The sequence below is a fragment of the Pinus tabuliformis genome, chromosome 6, assembly GCF_031772625.1.
Source record: "Pinus tabuliformis cultivar Carrire ecotype Pingquan chromosome 6, CPIR1, whole genome shotgun sequence".
NCBI classification, from domain to species: Eukaryota; Viridiplantae; Streptophyta; class Pinopsida; order Pinales; family Pinaceae; genus Pinus; species Pinus tabuliformis.
This window is the reverse complement of record NC_142292.1, coordinates 492,303,005-492,328,601: the sequence shown is the minus strand read 5'-3', so window position 1 is coordinate 492,328,601 and position 25,597 is coordinate 492,303,005. Positions and strand designations below refer to the sequence as shown.

Sequence of the window (25,597 nt, the reverse complement as noted above, 5' to 3'; positions counted from 1 at the left end):
GAACTTATGCAACTTGAAACTCTCCAAGCTCTTCAAATCCATGGAGTTAGATGGCTTTCAAGGGGACAAGTCATTGAAAGACTTGTTGTACTCCCATATTAATATTGTGGAAAAATGAAAGAAAATACTCATGGTATGATAAGGCAAGGATCTTTTCAGTGCAATTTTGTTTACATATGCTTGCAGATATAATGTGTGAATTAAACAAGTTGAAGAAGCAATTCCAGGAAGAGTAAATTGATGTCAGCTCTTTAGGGGCAGCCATAGATGTTACTGTAAACACTTCGAAAAGATGGTTTTTAAGAAGTGACACATTTGCAGATGGCACATGTTATTTATCTAAATTTATAGATGCCTCTAAAATTGGCTTTCTAGAAATATGTGATAAGGAGGGGCTTGTTCACAGATATGAATTGCGATTTGTAGCAATTCCACATGCATATGATGATTGCGTTGATATACAAAAACAATCATGGAAACCTTGTATTGAAGGTTCAATAGAAAGTTGCAAACAACTTGCAAAGATTATGTTCAAGCTCTTGTAGAGAGTTTGAATGGAAGATTCCATGATCTTGCATTTTTCAACTTAGCAAAGTTGTTTAGCCCTTGCCATTATTTAGAGGATGTTTATGGAAGCGAACGAAATTCAAAGCGTTGGCTTGAAAATATTTTTCAACACTTACATCCTTATTATGAAAGTGAAGAAAACAAAACATCATCTGATTTTGAGGCTTGTTTGAAAGAGTTGCATCCATTTGTCAACACTCTGTGTTAATTGTGAGGGATCATCCATGAAAGATGCATGGATGATTTTTTATGTTACAAGGTTGCATACAAATTTTCCTAACATGTTAAAGTTATGGTAGGCAATACTTACTATTCTTGCAAGTACAATTGCTTGTGAGAGAGGATTCTCAAGACAAAACATAATAAAGGATGTACGAAGAACAAAGCTATCATTTGCTACATTGGATGCCTTGATGCGAGTGTCCTTAACTGGGCTTGATTCATCGATGGTGGAATGGGATAGGGTATATGACATCTAGAAAGATGCTAAAGAAATAATAATCTTAAATATTTAAAGTTGTTGCTTTTATGTTTATGTTTGTAATGGTGTTGTGTTTTGACAATTACCTCTTTTGGTGAAACTATCCAAAATTTAGTTTGTGTACATGTTGATATTGAATGTACTTTTTGAACATTTACATAGTTCATGCACATTATGTTTTTGGTTTGAAACTTATTTCACAACTATTGTTCTTGTAATGGGATTGACATCCAAGTGACTTAAATGGAAAACATGGTATGTGTGCTTCAATTTTTGTTATGTGAATTTTTTTTGTCTAATTTTAGTTGCAACAATATTTACATTCACTATTTTCATGTGAGAGTAATTATGAATATATATATTTTTCACTTTTTAATATATATTTTTGTTATTTCTTAGAAATAAAAAAATGACAGATATGGAGATACATATTTCCATCTATTTTCTCACTATTTCCATCTTAAAAAAAAAACGCTGAACATTTCAACAACTTGGAAAAATCACAGAAAAGTTTCATCAACAAGTCTCAAATGAAAGTGTAGCAATGACACTTGAGTTGATTGGTACAACAGAGCATGGAAATTTTGCAACAATTATAAATACAATTTGCAGAAATTAGATGAAACTTGTACAAATAAATATTAAAAGTCATGTGATGAGTAGTTTAAAAGTAAAACCATCGTAAAAAAATTCTCTAACGTGTAGGGGCACCCGTCAAATTTAACCCCTACTTGCTATAAAAAAAATGTGTTTGATTAAAATAAATAACCATGGCAACTCCACAGCGAGAAGGATGTCCTTAGCTCGTACCATCAAAGTATCCCTATGGGATATCATCGTCAAGCTTTGGCATTTGTGGGGCATGCTAAGGAGTGGTTTTTGTTCGAACTTGAAATCCTTAGCAAGTGCAATGATTTTAGAGGCAAACATATCAAGAGCCATTTCTTTATTTTGGAATAGTATTGTATCACGAGCTTGTCATATATCTTCAATTAAAATTGGAATCCTTAACAAGTGTAATAATTTTAGAGGCACACAGATCAAGAGCCATTTCTTTGTTTTGGAATACTATCATATTACGAGCTTGTCATATACTATCAATTAAAATGCAAGACAATCCAGAGAAAGAGTGCATTGATTTGTCCAAAGACACTGATGAACATCTAATAGAATTTGGAGTGCATTGATTTGTCCAAAAACACTAATGAACACATCTAATAGAATTTGAATTCTTATTGTTTATTGTTGTTTTATGTTTTTTTATTACATTTTTTTTAATGTATATACATTTAACTTTTATATATATATATATATATATATATATATATATATATATATATATTATATAAAAGTAATAATAATAATAATTTAAAATAAAGTTATATTTAGTTATTATTATTATTTTATTATTTTTGGCAAGGTGGCATGTATCATGCAGTAAGTGTTTTGATGTTTATTATGAATTGATATCTATCACCATTTATCAATTATTTAATTTATACAGGTACATTATTTATTAGAAATAGAGTTTAAAAATATATTGATGTGTAGAATGAATATTTCACCTCTCATTTCATTACGTCAAAATAGCCCTTCCACACTTTTAATTTAATTATCAATAATTATTAGGCAGATGGTAAAGATTTAACATCCATGGAATATGTTGAGATATTCATAGTAGTATTCCCAAATCAAGGGTGAAGATTAGTATTCCATTTTTAAGGTCATAACCAAGCCAGACACCAAATTGGTGTATGAGACCCCCTTGTTCGTGGGACAAGGGACCCACCTTCGTGCAATGATTTGACTACTAAGTCTACGAAGGCATACATACTCTACCTGCCTCTGGTTTTGAACCTGTGACCTCTTAGGATGAAACACATGCTCTTAACCATTAGGCCCACTCAATGAGTAGAGATTTTGTATTGTAAACATAATCTGGTTTCCTAGCTAGAATCCTCACAAAATTCATCATATTCCACAGTGACACTGTTTTCACCATATCAAAAAATAGAGTTTCTATGCCTATGACATTTTTTACAAGCTATTCTAAATAGTTGTCTACCATATTCCTTAGAGAAAACTCCTAACAACTTATATTTGCAAAATATCACAAAATTCCAAAACATAACAAATTATCTGGCATTAGACAACCCTGCCTCAGTAGCTTCTACCCACTGCTCAACATCAATGTCCCTGACCTGTTGTTCCTGATCTAGTGCTCTTTTGATCCTTTTTTTTTTTTTCCAGTTCCTTGTTTGTCTCTTACTCAACCAAGGCACCCTTTGCTCCATTGCTAAAATTCTCCTCCACCTCTACCAATTTGATGTCCATGGCTGCTAACTCAGTCTGAAGTTCTAATTGTGATTTTTCATACTTTCTCTACATTAGTTCATATTTCGTGTTCATCAGTGTTAGGTGTGTCAGTCTCTCCTTTTCCTCTAGGTATTTTCGTTGTGACGTAGCTTTCAACAGACCTTCCACTGCCTCCAATAGTCGTTCCAAAAGCTACTTCATCTTCTCTTGCGCTTGTTCAAAAGACATAATCTCAATACCGCCACAGATGCTCCTCAAAGCAACACAATACATCAAATCACACTAGTTATTGTGAATCTCCTCGTCTCTTTGTGTAGCTCTTGCAACGATGAACAATTTTTATTCCTATTATAAAAGTCACTAAGAAGTATTATTCCACCCCTCCTTTGAACCACTGTCCATTAGCATTTAATTGCATTTTCGCTAAATCCATGGCACTAACACTACAAAATATCTAGGTTGGATATTGTGAGTGGTAAGCAATGCAGAGGGAGAGAGAATTTAAGGTCATTCTAGTATAAAATGATTTATTTAGCACTTGTATCCACCACTATCCAACTGCTAATAATTGAACCTGCATCCACTAATTTTTTTCAACCTAATTAATTTAAGAAAATATCATATCAACAAATGTCATACTAGGCATGTTGTATTGATAAACCATGGTATTGGTCCATGATATTCTAAGAAGAACTATTTACAAGTTAAGGATTTTCATGATAAAGGAGGGGCAAATCTCAATGATTAAGAATATTGTTATATATATATATATATATATATATATGCTAATTCTTTTTATAAATAGTAATAATTTAAAATAGAATTATAATTTAATTTTTATGTTTTTTTTAATCTGGCCAATGTGAGATGTATAATGGGGAAAGTGTTTTCAGGGTTATCATGGATTGATGCCTATGGAGGTTTACCTACCATTTAATTTATATGGGTGGAGTCTAACTTATGGACGAAATGACTTTTTTTACATGAATTAAGTAATACAATTTCAAGCAAGATTGTAATTTCTTGTTATTTAAAATATATTTTTGAATGAAAAACCGAAGACACTCAAATTCCACAAATTAAACAACATAAACTTAAGTATCTCTACCAAAATTTAACTAAAATTAAAAAAAAAAGAAAAGCCAAAAACTATTTTTTTTATTAATCAAGTTATAAGTTATATGATTGCACTAATATCCATAAGAAATATTCAATTATATTTGATTTAACTTTTAAATAAAATATTTTTTCAAAATGTATTAAAATGTGGCACTAAGGGCTTTGAAGGCAAAATGTTTATCGGGCTTTTTACGGTCAAATACGGTTAAAATTGATGATCATCCATTATTAGAGTGGACAAAATGTTCATATAACACCACTGGATACGGTCAAAATTATAATAAACCCACCATGGCAAATTGTCAAAACTGAACAGCTCACTTTGTTTTGAAAGTCCAACCCTGGTTGGCCTCGCTCTCTCGTTCATTCGTAGGAACAATATGAATTAATTTCGCCTGTGATGAACCCAACGACTAATAGGTTGAGCAATTGTGTCAGACTCCCAATTGATTCCGCTAGTCACCCCCTTAGTCAACTACGGTTAAATCTAAAACCAGTTAATTTGTTTCTAGGCGGCCCAAATTTCTGAATTTAGCGAACTGATTCGGATCTCGGCTCAAGAAGTGACAATCTTGAGTTTGTGAGAACCCTGTTAGCATATTGGCCAAACATGGCAGAAGATGACAATGCCTCACGTTATGTGAAGCTTACCAAGGAGCACGATGCTGCTATTGAAGAGATACGCCCGGGGGAGCTCAATCAGCCTGTCCACGTTCCACAGGTTGGTTTTATTTTGAATCCCACTCATTTTCAGGTTCCTTTATTGTTCTGTTTCGTAGAAGATTTTCGGATCCTTTATCTGGCTTTTGCATGCCTAAATAGCTGGAATGCTAAACCGGTGCTCTTGATCTCTATTCCCCGAATGTCAAAAAACTAAATGACCAATGGGAGCCAGATCAAAGCTTTTCCTGTTCTGATACACAATGAAGAGTACCCATGAGAAAAATTGACGTTAATGGAGCAATTCAATTTAGATGAGGGCATGGATAGCTTATATGATCCCATTGAAACTGCAGCATTAGAACCGTGTTTTGTCTGTTTGCCCACTGATCTGGGGATTTGCATTATCGTAGACCTTTACTTTTGGTTCATTGATGAAGAATGGAAGGTGGATCTCATGCTTTCTTTGATCTGGTAAATCTGGTAGATGGCCCTTTTTTAAGGGACCGGGCTCTATCTTTAAATTAGATGCCTCAACTAATGGATATCATTTTTTGTCAAAAATCGCCCAAAACTTGTACCTAGCCTCATTGATTATTGCTTAGGCTTAGTTAATAGTGAAACATCACAAGGTGACACTTAATTGGCTGCATTAACACACAATTTTTTTCTGGGAGGAATTGAACCCTGATCTCCATGAAGAAAGCTCAGTTGTTTACCTCTCTTTGACAACCAGGTTGAGTTCATGTATCACATGCTTATGCATACAATATAGAGCACCTAAAATTGAATTTGTGTAACTGATGGACACGATTGTTATGTAATTTTCCATCTTGGAATTCTCATTTAAAGAATAGACTGAATCCAAGGACAACGGTTGACAATGCCATGAATGAGGGGTATTCTTATCCATTGAGAGACACTTTCTAGGACAAAATAACTTAGGTTTGCTTAACAATGAGATATTGCCAGAGGGCATCGGGATTACCCAAAACTTGCACCTAGAACATCTGATAAGATACACTGCCTCATACAAAATATACTTAGTCTCAGTTAATAATGAAATACCACAAGATAGCTCAAAATTGGCTGCATTAACATGACATATTGTTTGGGAGGGATCAAATCCTAAGAAAGCTAACTTGATTTACCACTTGAAACACAACCTTTTTGACATGGTGTGTCACATTATGCTAATGCGAACAAATTACAAAATATAAAATTGAGTTTGTGTAGCCGAGGAATAGAATTAGATGCAATCACCAGCATTGTTTAATAATTTTCATCTTGGAAGTCTTCTTCAAGGAGCGGACTGAATTCAAGGACAATATCTCACTCTTTACATCTGTCTTCTTTCTATATCTATTAATTATCATATCATTTTACTATTCTTTTGTCTGCTGCATTTATAATTTTCTGGTTGCTTTCCATTCTGTTATTGACACCATATGAGGGAGAAAGAAAAACTTAAAGCTGCCACTACTTTGTATTCCCAACTTTTTATAGAAATCCATCTGCCACTTGTTTTGTTGCTTGATCTGTAAAGTTGGTTTGCTATATTACCGTAATTTTCTTTCATTGTTCCTTGGACAGCCTTTTGCTTATCCTTCTATTGTTGTTCTTCTAGAATTTGTTCTGATAACAAACTGCAATATCCTTGCCATAACTTTTAATAGTGGAAACATATCTCTTGTTGCATCGTGAGAAAGAAGATGCATTCTACAACTCCAATGGTAGTGATCCATCATTTGTTTTGATGTTTATGTGTTCCCATGTGTGTAATAGTGCACTAGGTGCATTAAATATAGCTGATCTATCAAATTTTGGAACTTAAGATATGCAACATTGTTAATTTTAGGTATGTTCTATGCTTAGAGCAATTTATTTCAATTTTCACAGTTAGCTCCATATCTTTTCCAGATTAGCAATCACATCAGCATTAAAGTAAACTGCAGATAGAACATAAACATAAATTGCAGAAGACAAGCCAAGACAAGAGGACACAAGATGTGGCGCTAGCCAGGGACAAACCCCAATGTGGGGAAACCCTTGATCAATTCTTCTTATATGTTCTTCAATAGTTCAGCAGAGAGAGAGAGAGAGATAGTACGTTTACAACAGAAGTCAATACTTTGACTTATTTAGATAAGAGCATAGATCATCTCTAAGAAGATGATACATGAGATCAGTTGAAGACATGCTGCTTCAACTAATTCTCCAAGGTGACTCCTTCACCTATCGTTGTGCTGCATTTCGTCATCATGCTGCACCTCACCGCGCTGCACCCATCATCACTATGTTGCATCTCATCACGCTTCATTAATCATGATTGTACCCATCACTGTACTGCATTATGTGCCATTGCTGCACCATGTTGCCATCCTGACCTATGTGTTGGCTGCACCTTGCTTGCTTGTTGTCCCTAGCATGCTTGTTGTCCTTAGCATGCTTTTTGTTGCATGCTAGTTGTCCCTTGCATGCTAGTTGTAACATTGCATGCTTGGTGTATTTGCTGCTAAGTACCATACAACTGTCCCAATGTTAGTTAGCTCTCCCTTGCATGCTGCTCTCCTTCGGAGATAGATGCTCCGGCTGTTTTAGTAGTTCCCGGCAGTTCTGGCAGTTTTGGCTGTTCCCGGCAGTTCCGGTTGTTTCCGACAGTCTCGACAGTCCCGGCTTTTTCGGCAGTTCCAGCGTTTCCGGCAGTTTCGATAGTTCCGACATTTCCGGCTTTTCCGGCAGTTCCGACTTTTCCGACAGTTCCGACTTTTCTGGCTTTTTTGGCATTTTCGGCTTTTCCGGCATTTTCGATAGTTCCAGCTTTTCCGGCTTTTCTCGCTTTTTTGGCATTTTCGGCAGTTTCGACTTTTCTGACATTTCCGGCTTTTTTGGCAGTTCTGACTTTTTTGGCTTTTTTGACAGTTTCGACTTTTCCGGTAGTTTCGGCTTTTCCGGCTTTTCCAGCAGTTCCGACTTTCTGCACTCTGGATCAGGGCAACGTTATTCCTTAAGATCTCTCCTCCTACTAAAACCCAAAAACAAGTAGAGAGAGGAAGAGATCCCAAGTGTGTTGAAATGACTTGAAGGCCACCTTTATTTATACTAAAACGTTGAGCACATGTGGGGTTTATTTGGTTGTTGGCCGACCTTGATGAATTGTCTTACAACGCAAATAAATTCATAACTCCATGAATACTTATCGGAATTGGATGATCTTTAGATCAATCCTACACCTCTCGATGAGAGGGATCCAAGAAAAATATTAGCTACATAAATAAGACGACCCACATGGAGTTTGGCCCTAGTTGCGAATTTTAACAAACATAAGTCTGCACATTCTTGAGGTGCGTATTAGACCCAAGTTTACATTGGTTTGTGCTAGTAGAAACACAACGCAAAAGGCACCTTGTTGGCTTAAAAGAATGAACAAGGTTCAATGCTTAAGTAGGGGAACACAATGGACCAAACTCCTAGCTTCAACTTAAAATCTTAAAATCCTCCAGCAATTGAAACAACTTCGACATGGTCAATTCTCTCATCTTGAGAGAATCCTATAGCACGAGCAACATCATACTTAACTCCCTCTATTTGAGAGAATCCAACAAACCTACCCTTGTACTTGACAATACTCTCATTAGTTGCAAACATGGAATCATCCTCAACATCATCTTCCATCAAGGTATCACACTTGTCCTCCTGAAGACAAGTAGAAGGTAGAAGGCTCATAGATGGAAGAAACCAATGCAGCATGGCTAGCATATCTTCGAGGACGTATACTCGTCCTCATTGAATAAATGGGTGCTCCTACATGCTCCTAAGCCTCCTCAAAACCAGAAGACTCATCTAGCTTCTCACTGGAATGTACACATGCTATTGGATCTACAAGTAATCTGTAAATGCCATCCTTTTTCTCCCTTCTAGCCAAAGTCCTTGGACTATCCAGATTACAATCACTAATTGTGCACTATTGCCCCTAAAATGCAACTCTTCACTATGCATTTGTCATACAAGAAATTGAAACAAGATTTTTCTTCAAACTAGTAACAACTAAAACATCACTTAAAGGTATCTAGAAGGAAATGGAGCCAACTCCTCTCATAGGATAAGTAGCATCATTGCGAAGCTCCACACTCATGCCTTCTCCTTGCCCTTGAAATTTGTTGAATAATGATCAATCATATGTCACATGTCTCGAAGCTCCACCATCAGCATACCATCCAACACTAGACACAATGTTAGAGGAGACACATTAATTTCCTTTTGGCCTAGTCATAACAACGCTGAAATCAAGGTGTATTGGTCAGTGTTTGAGGGCAATTTTCAGTTGAGAATAACCATGTTTTCAGCAAAATTATAAACTGTCTCGTGGCTCGAGTTTCAGTGTATACAGAGCTGATATGAAGCCCAAATTCCTTGCCCGAGGAGACCTGACCATGAGTAAAATAAATATCACTCCAGAACTCAAAGGAAAGAGGTCTTCAGAGACACTTCTTAAGGGAAGAGATAAGTTGACTTTTCTCTGTGTAAATATTTTCCTTAAGAAGCAAATACAATCCTCCCTTAGAACTGGTTTTCCCCTTGTGGGTTTTTCCAGGGTCATTAGACCAAAATATTGTCTCTATATTCTGAGTGTGTGTGCTTGAAATTTATTCTTGTATCAGTTGTTAAAAAGAAATTGTAGAGTAGCTCTTTGTTTTCATGTAAATGCTAATCTGATATAAATTATCAGTCACATGTTTTATGATGGGTTTGGGCATTAAACCATGCAAAACATGAAAACTGGGTTGGGCTACATTCTCATATAATATTCTACAAATAGGTTGAAACATGAAACTATATAGCTTCCCACTCCGGACTCCAATAGGTCTAGCATGCTCAACACTAGATCCCCTAGGATATATCGATACTTGTCCCTCTCGGAACAACACCTCATACCCCTTGTCCTCCAAGCTAGAAATTTATATCAAGTTTTTCTTCAGCCGTGGAACATAAAGAACATTTGTCACTTCCAGAGGAGGTAATGACTCCCTCTGACATGATACTGTCCCCAGTCTTGCTGCTGTGACCTTAGAGTTATCTCCAAGCACAACCTCCAAGTGAATGTCATCCTCTGGGAGACTCGTGAAGTGCTCTCTCACTCCAGTCACGTGGCAGGATGTTCCATTATCAACAAACCATGCATGGGAAGATGTAACATGAGTGGCTAAACTCAACCAAGGCAAACTCAGTCTCAAATCTGGAAGTGAACTCGTCGACCTATGCTGAAGTTGCAACTCACTTCTTCTTCTTGTTGAGACATTGAACAACATAGTGACCCATCTTCCCACAAGCAAAGTATTTTTCTTTGCTCATGTCCTTCTCCTTCGTCTTCTGCTTCCCCTTATCCTTCTTTGCTACACTAGAAGACCACTTATTGGCCTTCTTCTTGCCCTTCACTGCAAGGGCAACATTCTCCTCCTCACCTCCCCCACCACTCTTGCTGCCCACCTTAGCACTCCTCCTGATCTCCTCCTGGATGAAATCATTTCACATACTCCTCCAATCTAGAAAGTGCTCTCTGGCCACAATGCCATATTGGAGGAGTATGCCTCCATCATGAAGAATGATGTCTGGGAGGTAGTGCCGTGACTTGAGGGGAAGTCAGTGGTGACTTCCAGGTGGCTTTACAAGATCAAACATGCTGCAGATGGTAGCGTGGAGAAGTTCAAAGCTTGTTTTGTGGCGCAGGGGTTCTCACAGGTAGAGGGAGTTGACTATGAGGAGACCTTCGCACTAGTTGCTCGTTATACTTCCATTAGAGCAATTATATCTATAGCAACTGAGATGGGTTGGAGGATTCACCAGATGGATGTGAAGACCGCCTTTCTCAATGGTGTTATACAGGAGGAGGTGTACATTGAGCAACCACAGGGATTTGAGGTGCATGGGAGGGAGTCTCATGTATGCAAGCTTAAGAAAGCTTTATATGGATTGAAGCAGGTGTCGAGGGCATGGTATGAGAGGATATATGCCTACTTGCAGCAGCTGGGTTTCCAGAAGAGTGATGTAGATCCAAACCTCTATTTCATTATGGTTCTTGATGGTCCATTCATTCTGGTTTTGTATGTGGATGATTTATTTATCACAGGAGAGGACAAACTCATCCAACACTACAAGAGAGATCTTGCTTCAGAGTTTGACATGACCGATATGGGACCGATGCATTGCTTTTTGGGGTTGGAGGTTTGGCGTATCTTCATTGTTCAAGGCAAGTATGCAAGTGATATCTTGAGGAGATTCTGTATGGAGGGTTGCAGGCCTATGGATACTCCTATGATTACTAACTGGAGAAGCTGCATGCTTCAGATTTCGAGTTGGTGAACCCCATCTTGTATTGTTAGTTGATCGATTCCTTGACCTATATGGTCAACACTAGAACAAATATTTGTTTCGCAGTCAACATGTTGAGTCAATTTATGATGGAGCCCAGGAGAGTGCACTGGGTGGCTGCAAAACATGTATTGAGGTACCTACAAGGCACAATGGATTATGGTCTGGGCTATGTCAGGTGTGATGGAGTCAGATTGATTGGTTGCACAGACTCCGATTGAGATGACAGAGCTAGTGACAGGAAGAGTACTTTCGGGTGTTGTTTCTCGTTGGGCTTAGCAGTTGTGTGATGGTTCATCAAGAAACAGAGGCTAGTGGCATTGAGCAGCACAAAGGCAGAGTATATGGCAACTAGTCAAGCAAGTTGCGAGGCATTTTGGCTTCGCAAGATGCTATTTGGTTTATTTGGTCAGAGGCTGAGACCAACTATGATATACTGTGATAATCAAAGTTGTATCAAACTCTCTGAGAATCCAGTATTTCATGACCGGTCAAAGCATATTGAGATCAAATACCACTTCATCAGAGACTGGGTTTAGAGGGGAGCTGTGAAGCTTGAGTATATATCCACTGATGAACAGGTAGCAGACATTCTCACCAAGTCATTGCCAAGGGGCAAGCATGTATTCTTCAGAGACAGGATGGGAGTGGTGAGAAACACCTTCCTCGGTAAGAGGGAGTGTTGAAAATGGTACCAAGGAGGTGTTTCCTAGGCATTTCTCCTTTTGGCCTAGGGAGACACATTAATTACCTTTTGTCTAAGTGATATTATGATTTTATTAATATCAAGGGGGCTAAAGTACTTTTTATGTGTAAAGTACTAAAGTACACTTTATATTATTAAAGTGACTTTTATATTCTAAAAGTTACTTTATGAGGAAAAAGTGACCATGGTACTAAAACATTAAAAAGTACTAGGGAGGCTCATTAATAGAAAGGGGGACCACATTAAAAAGGGGGTCAAGAGGAAATGATCTCCACCCTTGATCTAATGAGCTGAGATTTAATCTTAGCCATTAGATCTAAGGGTTAGGGTTCTCCACACTAAAGGAAGACAAAAAGGGAGAAAAAGGAGGACAAAGCTAATTATTCTCATGAGAGCCATTAAGAAGAGAGCAAGGGAGAGAAGGGAGGCAAGTTTGCAACCAAAGGGAAGAGGTTTAACAACTCAAGGAGGCATCCTAAATTTTCAAGCGAGATTATAGTGTTGGAGAAAGCAGTAGGGCAACTATTAATTCATTTTCTCCTTAATCTTAATAATTGCTTGTGAATTTTATTTATCTTCACGTGTTTCTTTATTAGATCTTTTCATCAAACAATTATCAAGTGCAAAAACAATAAAGACAATGGACAAAAGTATTAGGCTCCAAGCCAAGGCAAAACCCTTCCAAGGGGAAAACCCAGAAGGAATCTCTTCTCTTCTTATAGAATTTGCTTCAAATGAGAAAACCAAGACCCAAAACCCTAAACCAAGTCCTCGTCCAAGCACCAAATCATCCCTCCAAGAAACCCTTCTAATTAGGTCAGAGATCAACCAAGTGAACAAGGGTTACTTCTTTTTCAACCAGCTTCCAACTTCAACTTCGGCTCCTAGCTTCAAGTTTGCAACTTCGACCTCTTAGAACAACAACAACATTTCTTTTTGACATGTGGCAATCTTCGAAGAGCTTCTTCCTCAAGCAAGATAATGTCTCCAAAGTCAATGAGATTCAAAGTGAAACTAGGACAATATCTCGGCCTTCTTGCAACTCAGATCTGAAATTTTCAGCCTCCTGCAACTTGGACCTGCAATTCTCGGTCGACAAAAGCCTAACCCTCGCACGTGTGAGAGAATATGGCCCAAAAATAGAATTTTCTTGTTCTTCTAAGCTTCTTCTTGCTTCCTTGATCTTCGCTCCAGCTTTCGTGATCTTCCTTGCTCTAGATTGAACTTCTTTTCTTGAAAGATCGAATGGGTGCTAAATGAGGTCGAAGATGCTTGTATTTATAGCCTTTCCATGAGGTCGAATAGCCTCCTCTAGGCCGACTTGTCATTGCCTAGGCCGACTTGTGCTTGGATGCTTGTAGGACTTTCTAGAGTCTAGATTCATAATTTATATCTTTTACATGTTACAACTTGCCTAATAGGGTCTTATACAAATGATAATGAATTTCTTGACTCAAGAAAAATATTCTTTTGACTTGACAAACCCTAGAAGCATGAAGAACATGCTTTACGTAGATGACCATCAAAATGGAGCATAAAAGCCATGCTTAAAAATAATATTTTTCTTGTAACATAAGATATACATAATGACTTGAGTACATTGACAATTTTGAAGACCGAAACTAGTTACATTTTCCAACACTCCCTCTTAACTAGGGAGGTATTCATATTTGTACACTTGGTACAAGGTTATTCTCAAACTGAAGAGTTCCCATCAGAAGAGTCAAATTGGTAAGCTATCATTAAGCATCAACATTACGACCATCATTGTCAACATAGTAAGGACTTAACTTGACATGCTCTTTCTTATACAATAGCATAATTGTCAGGCCAAGAGGTAACTCCATAATGCGAATTGTATTTTGCATTAAGATTGCTCATGGATATATACATGGAGGGAGTGACTCTTGGGCTTCACCTCCCAATGTCCCTTCATATTCCTATTCTCCTTATTTATTATTTACACTATTTTACATATATTCACCCAATCCCAATGATTAGGTGTCAACATCAGTGGCTAGAGCTTCATGTGGGGGAGAGAGTGCTTCAGAAGAAGATTCCACAGATTGATCCTGTATAGGAATCCCCCTTTCAAGATGTGGAATGTGATTATCAAATTCTTGAAATGATTTTGCATGTCCGAATCTATCCAAACGATCAAGCTGTCGCTCAAAACATTGTCCGAAACTTCTTATTAACTTCATCATAGAGACGATATGCTTTGGAGGTATTTGAATACCCCAAGAAGATACACTTATGACTCCTTGCACCAAGTTTGTTTCTTTGTTCCTTTGGTATCAAGGCATAACAGGTGGAACCAAAGACCTTGAGATGCTTTATCGAAGGAATGTGGCTATACCACATTTCATAAGGAGTCTTGTTTCTAATAGCATTAGATGGACATCTATTCTTTACATACACAACACAGAACAAAACATCAATTTTACATTCTTGAAAAACATCATGGAACGTACCATATTTAAGATTGCCTTGTTCATTCTTTCAGCTACTCCGTTCTGTTGGGGATTATAAGACACAATCGTTTGATGTTTGATCCCATGTTGCCGAAGATAGTTTTCAAATTCATTTGGAGTGTATTCTTTTCCATTATCAGTGCGAATTGAGCCAATATGAGATTGTGCATCATTTTCAATCCATGCATGAAAGTTCTTGAATGTTTGAAAAACATCAGATATGTTCTTCAATAAATAAACCCAACACATTCTGGTGTAGTCATCAATAAATGTCATCATTTATTTATTTCCATTTGTATAAGGAACAGGCATTGCACCACATAAATCTGAATGAATGAGTTCAAGTTTTCTACGTGCTCTGGAATGTGAATCATGAAAAGACTGTTTGGTATGTTTTATAGTTTACTAGAATACAAGCATCACATTGCTTAAGTTTCCTAGGAATTGTAGGCAAACCAGTAACACCATTTTTCTTCAACAAGCGAACATTATCATAGTTCAAGTGTCCAAATCTAGCATGCCATAAAAGATTTGATGGAAATGTACCTTCATCATAATGAGAACTGTATGAGAAGTTTTGTGCACAAATAGAGGTACCTTGCAGCTTCAAAAGTCTTTCTTCTTCTATCCTCGTCATGACAAGTGAGTGATTTGATGCTTTTCTGACCTCTACCTTGCCATCAAACATATGAATGGAGTGCCCTTGCTGGCGGATGTGGACCAAAGGCAACAATTTTCTCCTCAGCTTTGGGAGATATAAAACATCATGCAGAAGAAAGTCTGGAAGACCAAGCAGTTTGAGCTTGATTGTGCCAAGCCCTGATGGCTTGAGTTTTGATTTATCTGCAAAGTATATTGCTCCATCAACATTGTCAGGAAATACTTAAAAAAAATCTCTTCTAAATGTCATGTAGCAAGTTGCCCCTGAATCAAGCAACCAATCATTTTTCCAAGAAGCAAGTGAAGCATTAAAGAAGTCTTTAGTTACTCCAATATTACAATGTGCCACAACATAGTGGGTGGATTCAGGTGCTTTACTTTTCTCTTTGTCATGGGTTTTACCTTTGGCTTCATTTCTTTCTTGCTAAATTCTTCCCAAGGCAATTTACATGTGGATGCATCGTGTCCATCTCCATTGTAATGTATACAATGAAGATTTGACTTTTCTCCTTGGAAATGTCCGCCCCCCTTCCTCTAAAATTTCTTCTTCCCCTTCCTCTTCCTCTTTGGCCACCTCTTCCTCTAGAAGAATCTTAAGCATGATTCTTCTCTCTATGTGCAAGACACACAACTTCTTCAGAAGATTGAGGAGCAATCTTCTTCCCAAAAGCCTTCTCTCTCTCAGCAAACTTCTTCTCAAGGGAGTCAAAGGTAATCTCCTTGAGGTTTCCACTTGATTGCAATGACTCAAGTTAATTTGAATAAGTCGAATATAGTGCCTTGACATAAGCTATAAGAGGAATGTCTATTTAAACACCAGTGGTTTTAATATCATGCATAATAGATCTTACTTCTGATGCTAAAGCAAGAGGGTCATCATTTTTAAATTCAGATTGAACAATTTAATCATCAATTGGACAACTTCAAGTTCAGAGTGTGAGTCATAGAGTTCCTTCAACTTCTGTAAGGCTTCAAAAGAATTTGAAAATGGTGAAATATGGCGACTCACCTCTTCATTTATAGATGCTGCAATCAAGGCATAGGTCTTGCTGTTCTTATTTTATCAAATGGCGATCTCCTTATCTGAGGTGGGCTTTGCATGTTCAGTATCTCCTTCTCCTACACAAACTCCTTTCCACAACTCATTGAAAATGAGAGTCTGTTTTATCTTCCGCGACCATTCTGGATAGTTCTCTTTTCCAGAGAGGACTATTCCAACAATAGATATCAATGAATGCATCTTAAAGACTATGTAATGTGTAAAAAATATGGTGTAAAATTAAAAAAAAAATACACTCCGATATATAGGACAAAGGTAATACTTGGGGGAGTGGTTACTTGGGGAAGGTGGATGTGGGGACGGTATTAACGTAATGGGCCAGGCGTATGGTAGCGACAACGTTTGCGTGGACTTTGAATATGGAGACTGAGGGATTAACCTTTGTGGGGAGGGCCGCATATGGCAACGACAACATTTGGAGTTGGGAGGATGGGGGACGGTTCGAACAACGGGAGAGGTAGTGTTGGAGTTTGGGTATTATGTAGTGTTTGTGGGTGCTATATTATATGAGTGGTATTAAGACGTAGCGTGGAGTAGCACAACGAGGGTGGTAATAACACTGGAGGGTGGTAATAACAGCGTGGAATAGCGCAGCGTGCTGTGGGAGCACAATCAGGTTGTATGTGGACTGTGTAAAACAAAGTTTAACATAGTTGACACCAGCGTTCAACGTTGCAGAGGGGAGTTGACTGTGGTGGAGATGACAATGTTTGCTGCGCAGTGGGGAAGGACTGTAGTGGAAGTGGTATACATTGTGTGGAGGGGTCGAGGGAGAGGGCCAAGGCTAAGGTTGTTAGCAACGTATGTATGAAGAGCACCGTTGAATACCGGGGAGACCGTTGAATGCAACGTTAAACAAAATGTAGAGGGCATCGTTCATTGGGTATACCACATTGGATCGGAGCCAGCGGTCCAGGCCGAGACCAACAGTGCAGGTGTAACGCATAGAAAGACAAAGTATGAGAAACCAGAAACCATCGAGGCAATGGTAGAGGTGACAATTCTGCAAAATAGGCAGAACAGGAGGGAGTTACAAGGGAAAAAAAGCTAAAAATGGAGTTGGCTCTGATACCATGTCAGGCCAGGAGGTAACTCCACAATGCAAATTGTATTTTGCATTAAGATTTCTCATGGATATGTACATGGAGGTAGAGACTCTTGAGCTTCACCTCCCAATGTCTCTTCATATTCCTATTCTCCTTATTTATTATTTACACTATTTTACATATATTTACCCAATCCCGATTCCCAATGATTAGGTGTCAACAATAATGATGGGAGGTTTTATGTGAGATACCACACTACCTCTACAAGGTACATACCCCATCCAGATGTTCACTAGGTATGTCCTTTAAGGAATATTCTTATCTCGGGTCCCCAATCCTCAAAGAATATCGGTCCTCTTTGACCACTCTTATCTTGGAAACCTGTCCAATCCTCAAAAAGTGTCGGTCCATTTCCTATATTGGATTTTCTATCCTCAAGGAAATCTTAGATGCTTCTCCAATTCTCCATCCACCATTCTCCCTCCATGGCCTTCACTTAGACTTATGACTATTAGTCTTGGTCAAGTTCATGACACATGAAGAGGAGAATACAAATGTGATGTTTGTCATGACTCCCTCTCAACCAGAGAGTAGATCATCATTCCTTGTTGATTAGGGAATTGATCCTTGCTCCTTTTCATGTATTCAAGGAGACTCTTTTTACTCCCTTTCAAATATAGAGGAGATTCTTCCACTTCCTTTTAGTTGGGAAGTCATTCAAGCTTCTCGTCTTTATAAGTGTATCAACTACTAGTTCTTCATAATTGCATGGCTCCCTCATTCCTTTGTTTTGTATCTCATTATGTTGAGCTTCCTTCTTGGATATCAGGAGCCATCTTCTTCCTTCAATCTTGTGACAGGGTTCAGGTCATCAACCTTTTGTATCACTTTCCTCTAGGTATCATCAATGAAGGCATTGTATTGAGCCTTCCAAAAATAGAGTTAGCCATAGCTTCCTTTAAACATGAAAGTGATCTTCATGAACATCATGCTATCGTCTTTATACTACTACCTTTCAATCTTAAGGTGATGATGTGAGAACCATATACCCAATCCATATGTTCTTTGAATTGAGTTCAACCCCCACAGTTGAACTTTCCTCAACTGTCATCATGCATTCCTGCAATATTATTCTAGGTAGCAAAACAATATGTTAACCAGATAACCAATATCAAAATATTAATATCAAACTTATGTTATTATGATGGCCTTCTCATTAAAGCATCAACTTACTTGAGTTATTCGAGATCAACATTCTTTCGCATGATCCATCTCCACATGAATCTTTCTTCATGCATTCATTTTAATCAGAGTGCCCATGGATCGAGCTTGATTACCAAGCTACAATATCTTCCTTTTAGGAGTTATCGTTAGTAACTCTCTTTTTTTCTTCCAGATACCATACTTGATGTTGACCAATATTATCATGTTTATGCTATCTTGTGGGAGAGTCTTGACCAAACTTCTTGTTCAAGGCATCAAGTAACCACATGGAAGACTTGCTGAGCACATTTTCATAACCAACTCTTTTTGCACAATTCTTAAATATGAAACCTTATCTTAAAGAAGAGTTTACTTAAAATATGCATACCTTTGCTTCCATATAACCATCTAGCCATCCTTCGAACGAGCTTGCTTTTTATACCTGTTAGAGATAGGTTTCTTTTCCCAAGAGATAATTTCATTATGTCTTCGACCATTTGCATTCCTTCATCCTTTAAGAGTATTGTTTCCATACTAGATGGAAAATATACCAGTCATAATGCTTCTTCCAAGAATCTTCCAGAGTGATGGTTCTTATAGGATCTTGATGATCCCTCTTTGCAAAATGACTACCTCTAACATGATGTTAGAAAATGCTTGGATGAACAATAATATGCAATATGGTCCTAATTTTCTCATTCTTTGACAACTAGATAACTTTTCAAAGCAACTTGATCATGTAGACTCTAATTCTACTATCACATGCTTCTTTCTATGATGCCATGCTTTACAATAATCAAGACTCTTCTAGAGAATGCAACAATGCATGCTACTCTACTTTCTACTTAATAAAATGAAAGACAAACTTCATAAAGAAATTGACAGAGATGGAGCTTTCTTCAATAGTAAAGATCCTTGGGATATTCTCCTTTTGACTTCTTCTCAAGTTCTCCCTTTTCTTCAACTATGTGAGCCTTACTTCTTTCATTTCTTTTGTTATCTTTCTTGTTTGGACAATCCATCTTAAAGTATCCATATTCATTGCATCCATAACATTGAATCTTGGACATATCTAGCTTCTTCTTAGACTTTCCAAACTTCCCTTTCTTCAACTTCTTGGACCTTGCAATAAATGCTTGAGACCTTTCATTCGATTCGGTGTCCTCCTTTGCCTTGATCGTTGATTCTTCCAAGATGCATTGGGTCCACAACTCATCAAAAGGTGTAGTATCCTTCTTAGAATAGATATTAGTTGCAAAACTACTCTAATAAGGTGGCAAAGCATTTAATACACAAATGTTCATCTCAGTTTCAGAAACAGTTTCTCCAAGCCCTTGCAATTGGTCTCTTATTTGTGAGATTTTCATGAGATAGGTGGCCATGTCTTCATCCTTTGATTTCCTTATTCTATATAGTTGATTCCTCAAGGAATTTTTTTGACTCGATGTACTTATAAAGTACAACTTTACTAACTTGTCATACATAGCCTTGGATGTCTTCAAATCTGCAATGAAGGGAACAAGATGATCTTTAATAGATTCAACAATGATCCTTTGTGCCCTTACTTCTCCCTTCTTGTATTTTGCTAACTCTTGAGTCTTCTCTTTGTCTGGTACAACTACTTCACCAAGGACATATTCCATGACTTCATTTTCTGTGAGTGCCAAGTCAATCTTCTTCTTCCATGCAAGGAACTTTGCTGATCCAATGAGCTTGTTGCTTTCCTTGCAAAATGTAGCCATATGATTTGAAGATTGAGACATAGGAGACAATATAACACTTACATTTCAACTAAGAGTCCTTTTCCTTTCTGATGATGTTTCCAACTATCTTGATGTTTTCAAGATCTTCAAGGAGACTTCAGTGATGCCCTAGAATGATGACTTCTAGGATTCCTTCAACAATGGTGTCTTCGAACAACTTCAAAGAGTGAGTGATGATCCAAGATTCCTTTATGGTTCCTCTTCTTCAAGATGAAGCACTAGAGACTCTTCAATAAGAACTTTGTCCTCCTTTCTTTGTTGAGAGCTCGATGATGAGGTCTTCTTCAATGAAAGCTTGATGTGGTTCTGTTTCTTTTAGGTCAGTAGATCTTCTTCTTTCCTTGTGTCCTTCTGCAAATGATTCCTCTTGACAAGCAAACTCTTCAAGATAATCTTCCAACTGCATTCTCTTGTTCAGCTTAACTCTGATACCATGTTGGAGAATGTAGTAGGGAAACTATTAATTCAATTTCTCCTTAATCTTAATAATTGCTTATGAACTTTATTTATCTTCTTGTTTTTCTTTGTTAGATCTTTTCATCAAACAATTATCAAGTGCAAAAACAATAAAGACAATGTACACAAGTATTAGGCTCCAAGCCAGGGCAAAACCCCTCCAAGGGGAAAACCCGGAAAGAATCTCTTCTTTTCTTATAGAATCTGCTTCAAATGAGAAAACCAAGACCTAAAACCCTAGACCAAGACCCCCTCCAAGCACCAGGTCAGCCCTCCAAGAAACCCTTCCAATTAGGTCAGAGATCAACCAAGTCAACAAGGGTTACTTCTTTTTCAACCAGCTTCCAGCTTCAACTTCGGCCCCCAACTTCGAGTCTGCAACTTTGGTCTCTTAAAGCAAGAACAACACTTCTTTTTGGCATGTGGCAATCTTCCAAGAGCTTCTTGCTCTAGCAAGATAATGTCTCCAAAGTCAACAAGAGTCAAAGTGAAACCAAGACAATATTTCGGCCTTCCTGCAACTTGAATCTGAAATTTTCGGCTTCCTGCAACTCAGACCTACAATTCCTTTCCTGCAGAAAACCTAACCCTCACATGTGTGAGAGAATATGGCCCAAAAACAGAATTTTCTTCTTTTAGGCTTCTTCTTGCTTCCATGATCTTCGCTCCAGCTTCCTTGATCTTCCTTGCTCTAGATTGGACTTCTTTTCTTGAGAGATCACATGGGTGCTAAATGAGGTCAAAGCTGCCTGTATTTATAGCCTTTCCATGAGGTCGAATAGCTTCTTCTAGGCCGACTTGTCACTGCCTGGGCCGACTTGTGCGATGCTTGTAGGACTTTTTAGACTCATAATTTATATCTTTTACATGTTACAACTTGTCCAATAGGGGTCTTATACAAACGATAATGACTTTCTTGACTCAAGAAAAATATTCTTTTGACTTGACAAACCCTAGAAGCATGAAGAACATGTTTTACGTAGATGACCATCAAAATGGAGCATGAAACCCATGCTTAAGAATAATATTTTTCTTTCTTCTTTTTCTTGTAGCATAAGATATACATAAACTTGAATACATTGACAATTATGAAGACCGAAACTAGTTACATTTTCCAACATATAGCTCAGAATAGATCTCGAAATTCCAGACATGAATCTCGAAAATTTCAGGCTGTTTTGCAGTGGGTTTCAGGCCAGGTTCAGGTCGATTTTCAAGGAGAGAATCCTTGCAGAGTTTTAGGAAGTTCCAGGCCGTGATTCTTGAAGGAATACCAGGCCAAAAACCAGCCCGAAGTTGCAGTAAGAAACCAGGTCGAATTCTGGGTGAGAAGACCCAGAAAAATACAGTCTGCCAGTGAGAAAAATGAGGCCCTAACAGCGCTGAAATCAAGGTGTTTTGGTCAGTGTTTGAGGGCATATTTTCAGTTGAGAATAACCGTGTTTTCAGGCAGAATTATAAACTGTCCAGTGGCCCGAGTTTCTGTGTATACAGAGCTGATATGAAGCCCAAATTCCTTGCCTGAGGAGAGCTGACTGCGAGTAAAATAAATATCAGCCCAGAACTCAAAGGAAAGAGGTCTTCAGAGGCACTTCTTAAGTGAGGAGATAATTTAACTTTTCTCTGTGTAAATATTTTCCTTAAGAAGCAAATAAAATCCTCCCTTAGAACTGGTTTTCCCCTTGTGGGTTTTTCCAGGGTCATTAGACCAAAATATTGTCTCTATTTTCTGAGTGTGTGTGCTTGAAATTTATTCTTGTACCAGCTGTTAAAAAGAAATTGTAGAGTAGCTTTTTGTTTTCATGCAAATGCTAATCTGATATAAATTATCAGTCACATGTTTATGATGGGTTTGGGCATTAAACCATGCAAAATATGAAAACTGGGTTGGGCTACATCCTCCTATAATTTTCTATAGACACTAGGTTACATAATATCCCATTTTGTGACATTAAAAACACTTCCTTACTCAAGTCCTTTCTTGTATCTCTTTATTCCTTTTTCATGTAGCCTTTCTTACTACCCTTCTTTGGCTTCCTGATGAGACCAATTGCATCTACCTCCCCTTGTTGTTTTGAACAAGACTGGAATTTCTACTTGCACAAGACCGACCCAAAGCTTTGGAAATTTCGGCAAAGTTTCTCGAGCAAAAAGACATTGAAAAAAAGGCAACTAGGAAGAATAAGTCCATTTAAGGCAAAGAAAAGCAACTTATGATCCTCTACCTTTCTCCAATGGTGACTAGCTGATCATTCAACTCACTAATCTTGGTCTAGTAACTCATCACCATATTTGTCTTGCTCATAGGAATGACTGAAAGTTGGTTTCACAATAGCATGTGTTGAGAAGCACAATGGTTTTGAAATAACTCAAACAGAACTTGAAATATTTTCTTGTTGTCTTCTTAGCAATGTGTGAGATGAAGTGATCCCTCATGAAATCAAGAATGAGTCTCTTCAACTTGGCCTCCTTTTGATGAGCAACCAATTATGTTAGATTGGTAGGTTTTAAAATCCCTTTCACTGCTTGCTCCCAAAGATCAACTCCCTCCATTAAATAACTAAATTACAAGCTTTTAAGGAACAAAATCGGAAGCTTTTTCCAACCTATTACACTCTCTTAGATCGAGAGCCACCTTACACATCTTGAACAAGTCCTCAGGTGCACAAGTCAACAATATATGAAGTAAACAAAAACCCTTTCTAGGGCCCAAATGCTCCTCCCAAGCAGTGTAGGGTATCACACCCAAAATCCTTAACAAGGTTAGGCACTTCTCCCAGATATTCCTCAGTTGAAATACAAACTCCCTCTTATGCACCGAGTGATCTCAGTGACAAAAGCTTTGAAACAATGTAGAAAGGACATGCTCACAATTAATGCAAAACAGAAATTTAACCTCTTAATTAGAGGTTTCCTAGGTCTTAATCCTATAAATTTTGAGTCTTAGGGCTGTTATGAAATATAAACAAAACAACAACAACAATGGACAATATTTTAGCTCTTAACTACCCCAATCCCTAGCAATTCAAAAGATAAGATACCAAAGTGTGCCAATAAATTTCAACCATTTAGAGCACTCTTATCATGCATATAATAGATCTGAAAGTCACTTATAACCACTGTAAATACAATGCCAAATCTGCCCATGCTTCAAATATAATGTTAAATCACTTGATTCACCCTTAACTTATGTCAAGTAAGCAAGACATATGAGTGCTGAAAATTACAAAACCAGGAAGAAATAGATGGCTGAAAATCTAATATGCAGTTACACAAGCATTGGAGAGTGAGAACTTCATTAATATGCATAAAAATGAAGTTCATATACATACCATAACCTTATCACAAGGCTAGTACAATCCTTTAGATCTCCAAAACTCTAGCTAGTGAAAACAATAAAAACCCTAGCTCAACTGTGCAAATCCAACAAGCATGTCCTCCAAGGCAAAGAAATCTCTTCTTCTTCTTCACTTTAACAAGTGCAACCTAGGGTTTCATCTCAAAACGCTAATCTCCAAGTCTCCAAGGGATGAAACCCTAACTCTAGCCATTAATATGCTCCAAAAAACTCAAGAAACCCTAGTAGCTATAAGAGAGATAGAGATCAAGTACAAAAGAAGATCCGAGAGAGAGAGAGAGAGAGAGAGGAGTAGTGTGTTCCTATTGATCACATCTCTACACAAGAATGAATAAGAATGAATGAGTAAACAAATCTCTCCTTTATTTGTATATATGAGAGGTAAAGGAGGTCAACAATACATATGTGGACCTATGCCCCTACAAGCAACCTACAATATCACATGTAGGCTCACATGTGTGGAGCACTACACTCCAAGAGTACACATTTTGAGCTCCAAGGTGACATCATCCATTAGTGAGGCTCCAAAAGCAAGGGTGCTTTTCAAGGTGAGTCCAAGTTGTCCAACACTCTTCCTATAAGCTTCTACTGACTCCAACAAACCTCTTAAGCCATGTACTCCACTGTGTTCATGTCATGTCCCTTTCCAAGTGATCATCAAAAGGGAGAAAAGGGCACCCATGGTAATCACCCATGGTAATCGCCCATGGTATTCTACCGACCCATAGTATTCGCCCATGGTATTTTCCCATGGTATTCTGATAGCTCATGACTTTAAAGGGAAGACTAGAGCTCTCTCATGAACAAGTATTGGGTATTTGTCTTCTTATTGATTTGAGAGCTCTTGGAGCTTGAGTATAAGGGTGTGAACTCGTGTAAGGAGGGTAGTTTCGGTGGTGCATCCACCCTAGCTGATTTGGCCAGATTGGTTTCGGTGTTGAGATCATACACCCGAGCTGATCAAAACTAGTTTTGGTGGGGTGATTCAACCACGTTAGCTAGTCTAGAGGAGGAACCATCTAGGTATCTCATTAGTGCTCAATGTTGGAGATTATTATTCAGCCAAGCATGCTATTTTGCAGTGGTATTTACAAGTACTAAATCTGAAGCATTGACATGTAATTGCATAACTAATAGAAATAAATAATTGGCTGAGTTATTATTTGCTGCTCATTTGGATTTTCATTGTGCATTTTATTGTATGAGGGTGTACTACTTAATTTGTACACAACATGTTTAACGAAATTTCCCTATGGAAAAAGATTTCTCTTGATTGCATTTAAAGTGTTTGAATGTGTAAGCGAAAATTTTGTGAATTTTTGGCACATATCTAAAAAGGGACATTATAGTTCACTCCCC

The 25,597-nt window shown here is 37.8% G+C and overlaps 1 protein-coding gene across 1 annotated transcript in view; it reads left to right on the top strand.

Moving 5' to 3' along the window:
* Window positions 1-4,753: 4,753 nt before the first annotated feature.
* Window positions 4,754-25,597, top strand: part of LOC149259469 (cell number regulator 6-like) — a 123,122-nt gene continuing 102,278 nt past the window's right edge. Inside the window, exon 1 of the mRNA XM_089418309.1 lies at window positions 4,754-5,204. Coding sequence (XP_089274435.1) covers window positions 5,094-5,204 — 111 coding nt within the window. The 5' untranslated portion in view covers window positions 4,754-5,093. The remainder of the gene's footprint in view (window positions 5,205-25,597) is intronic.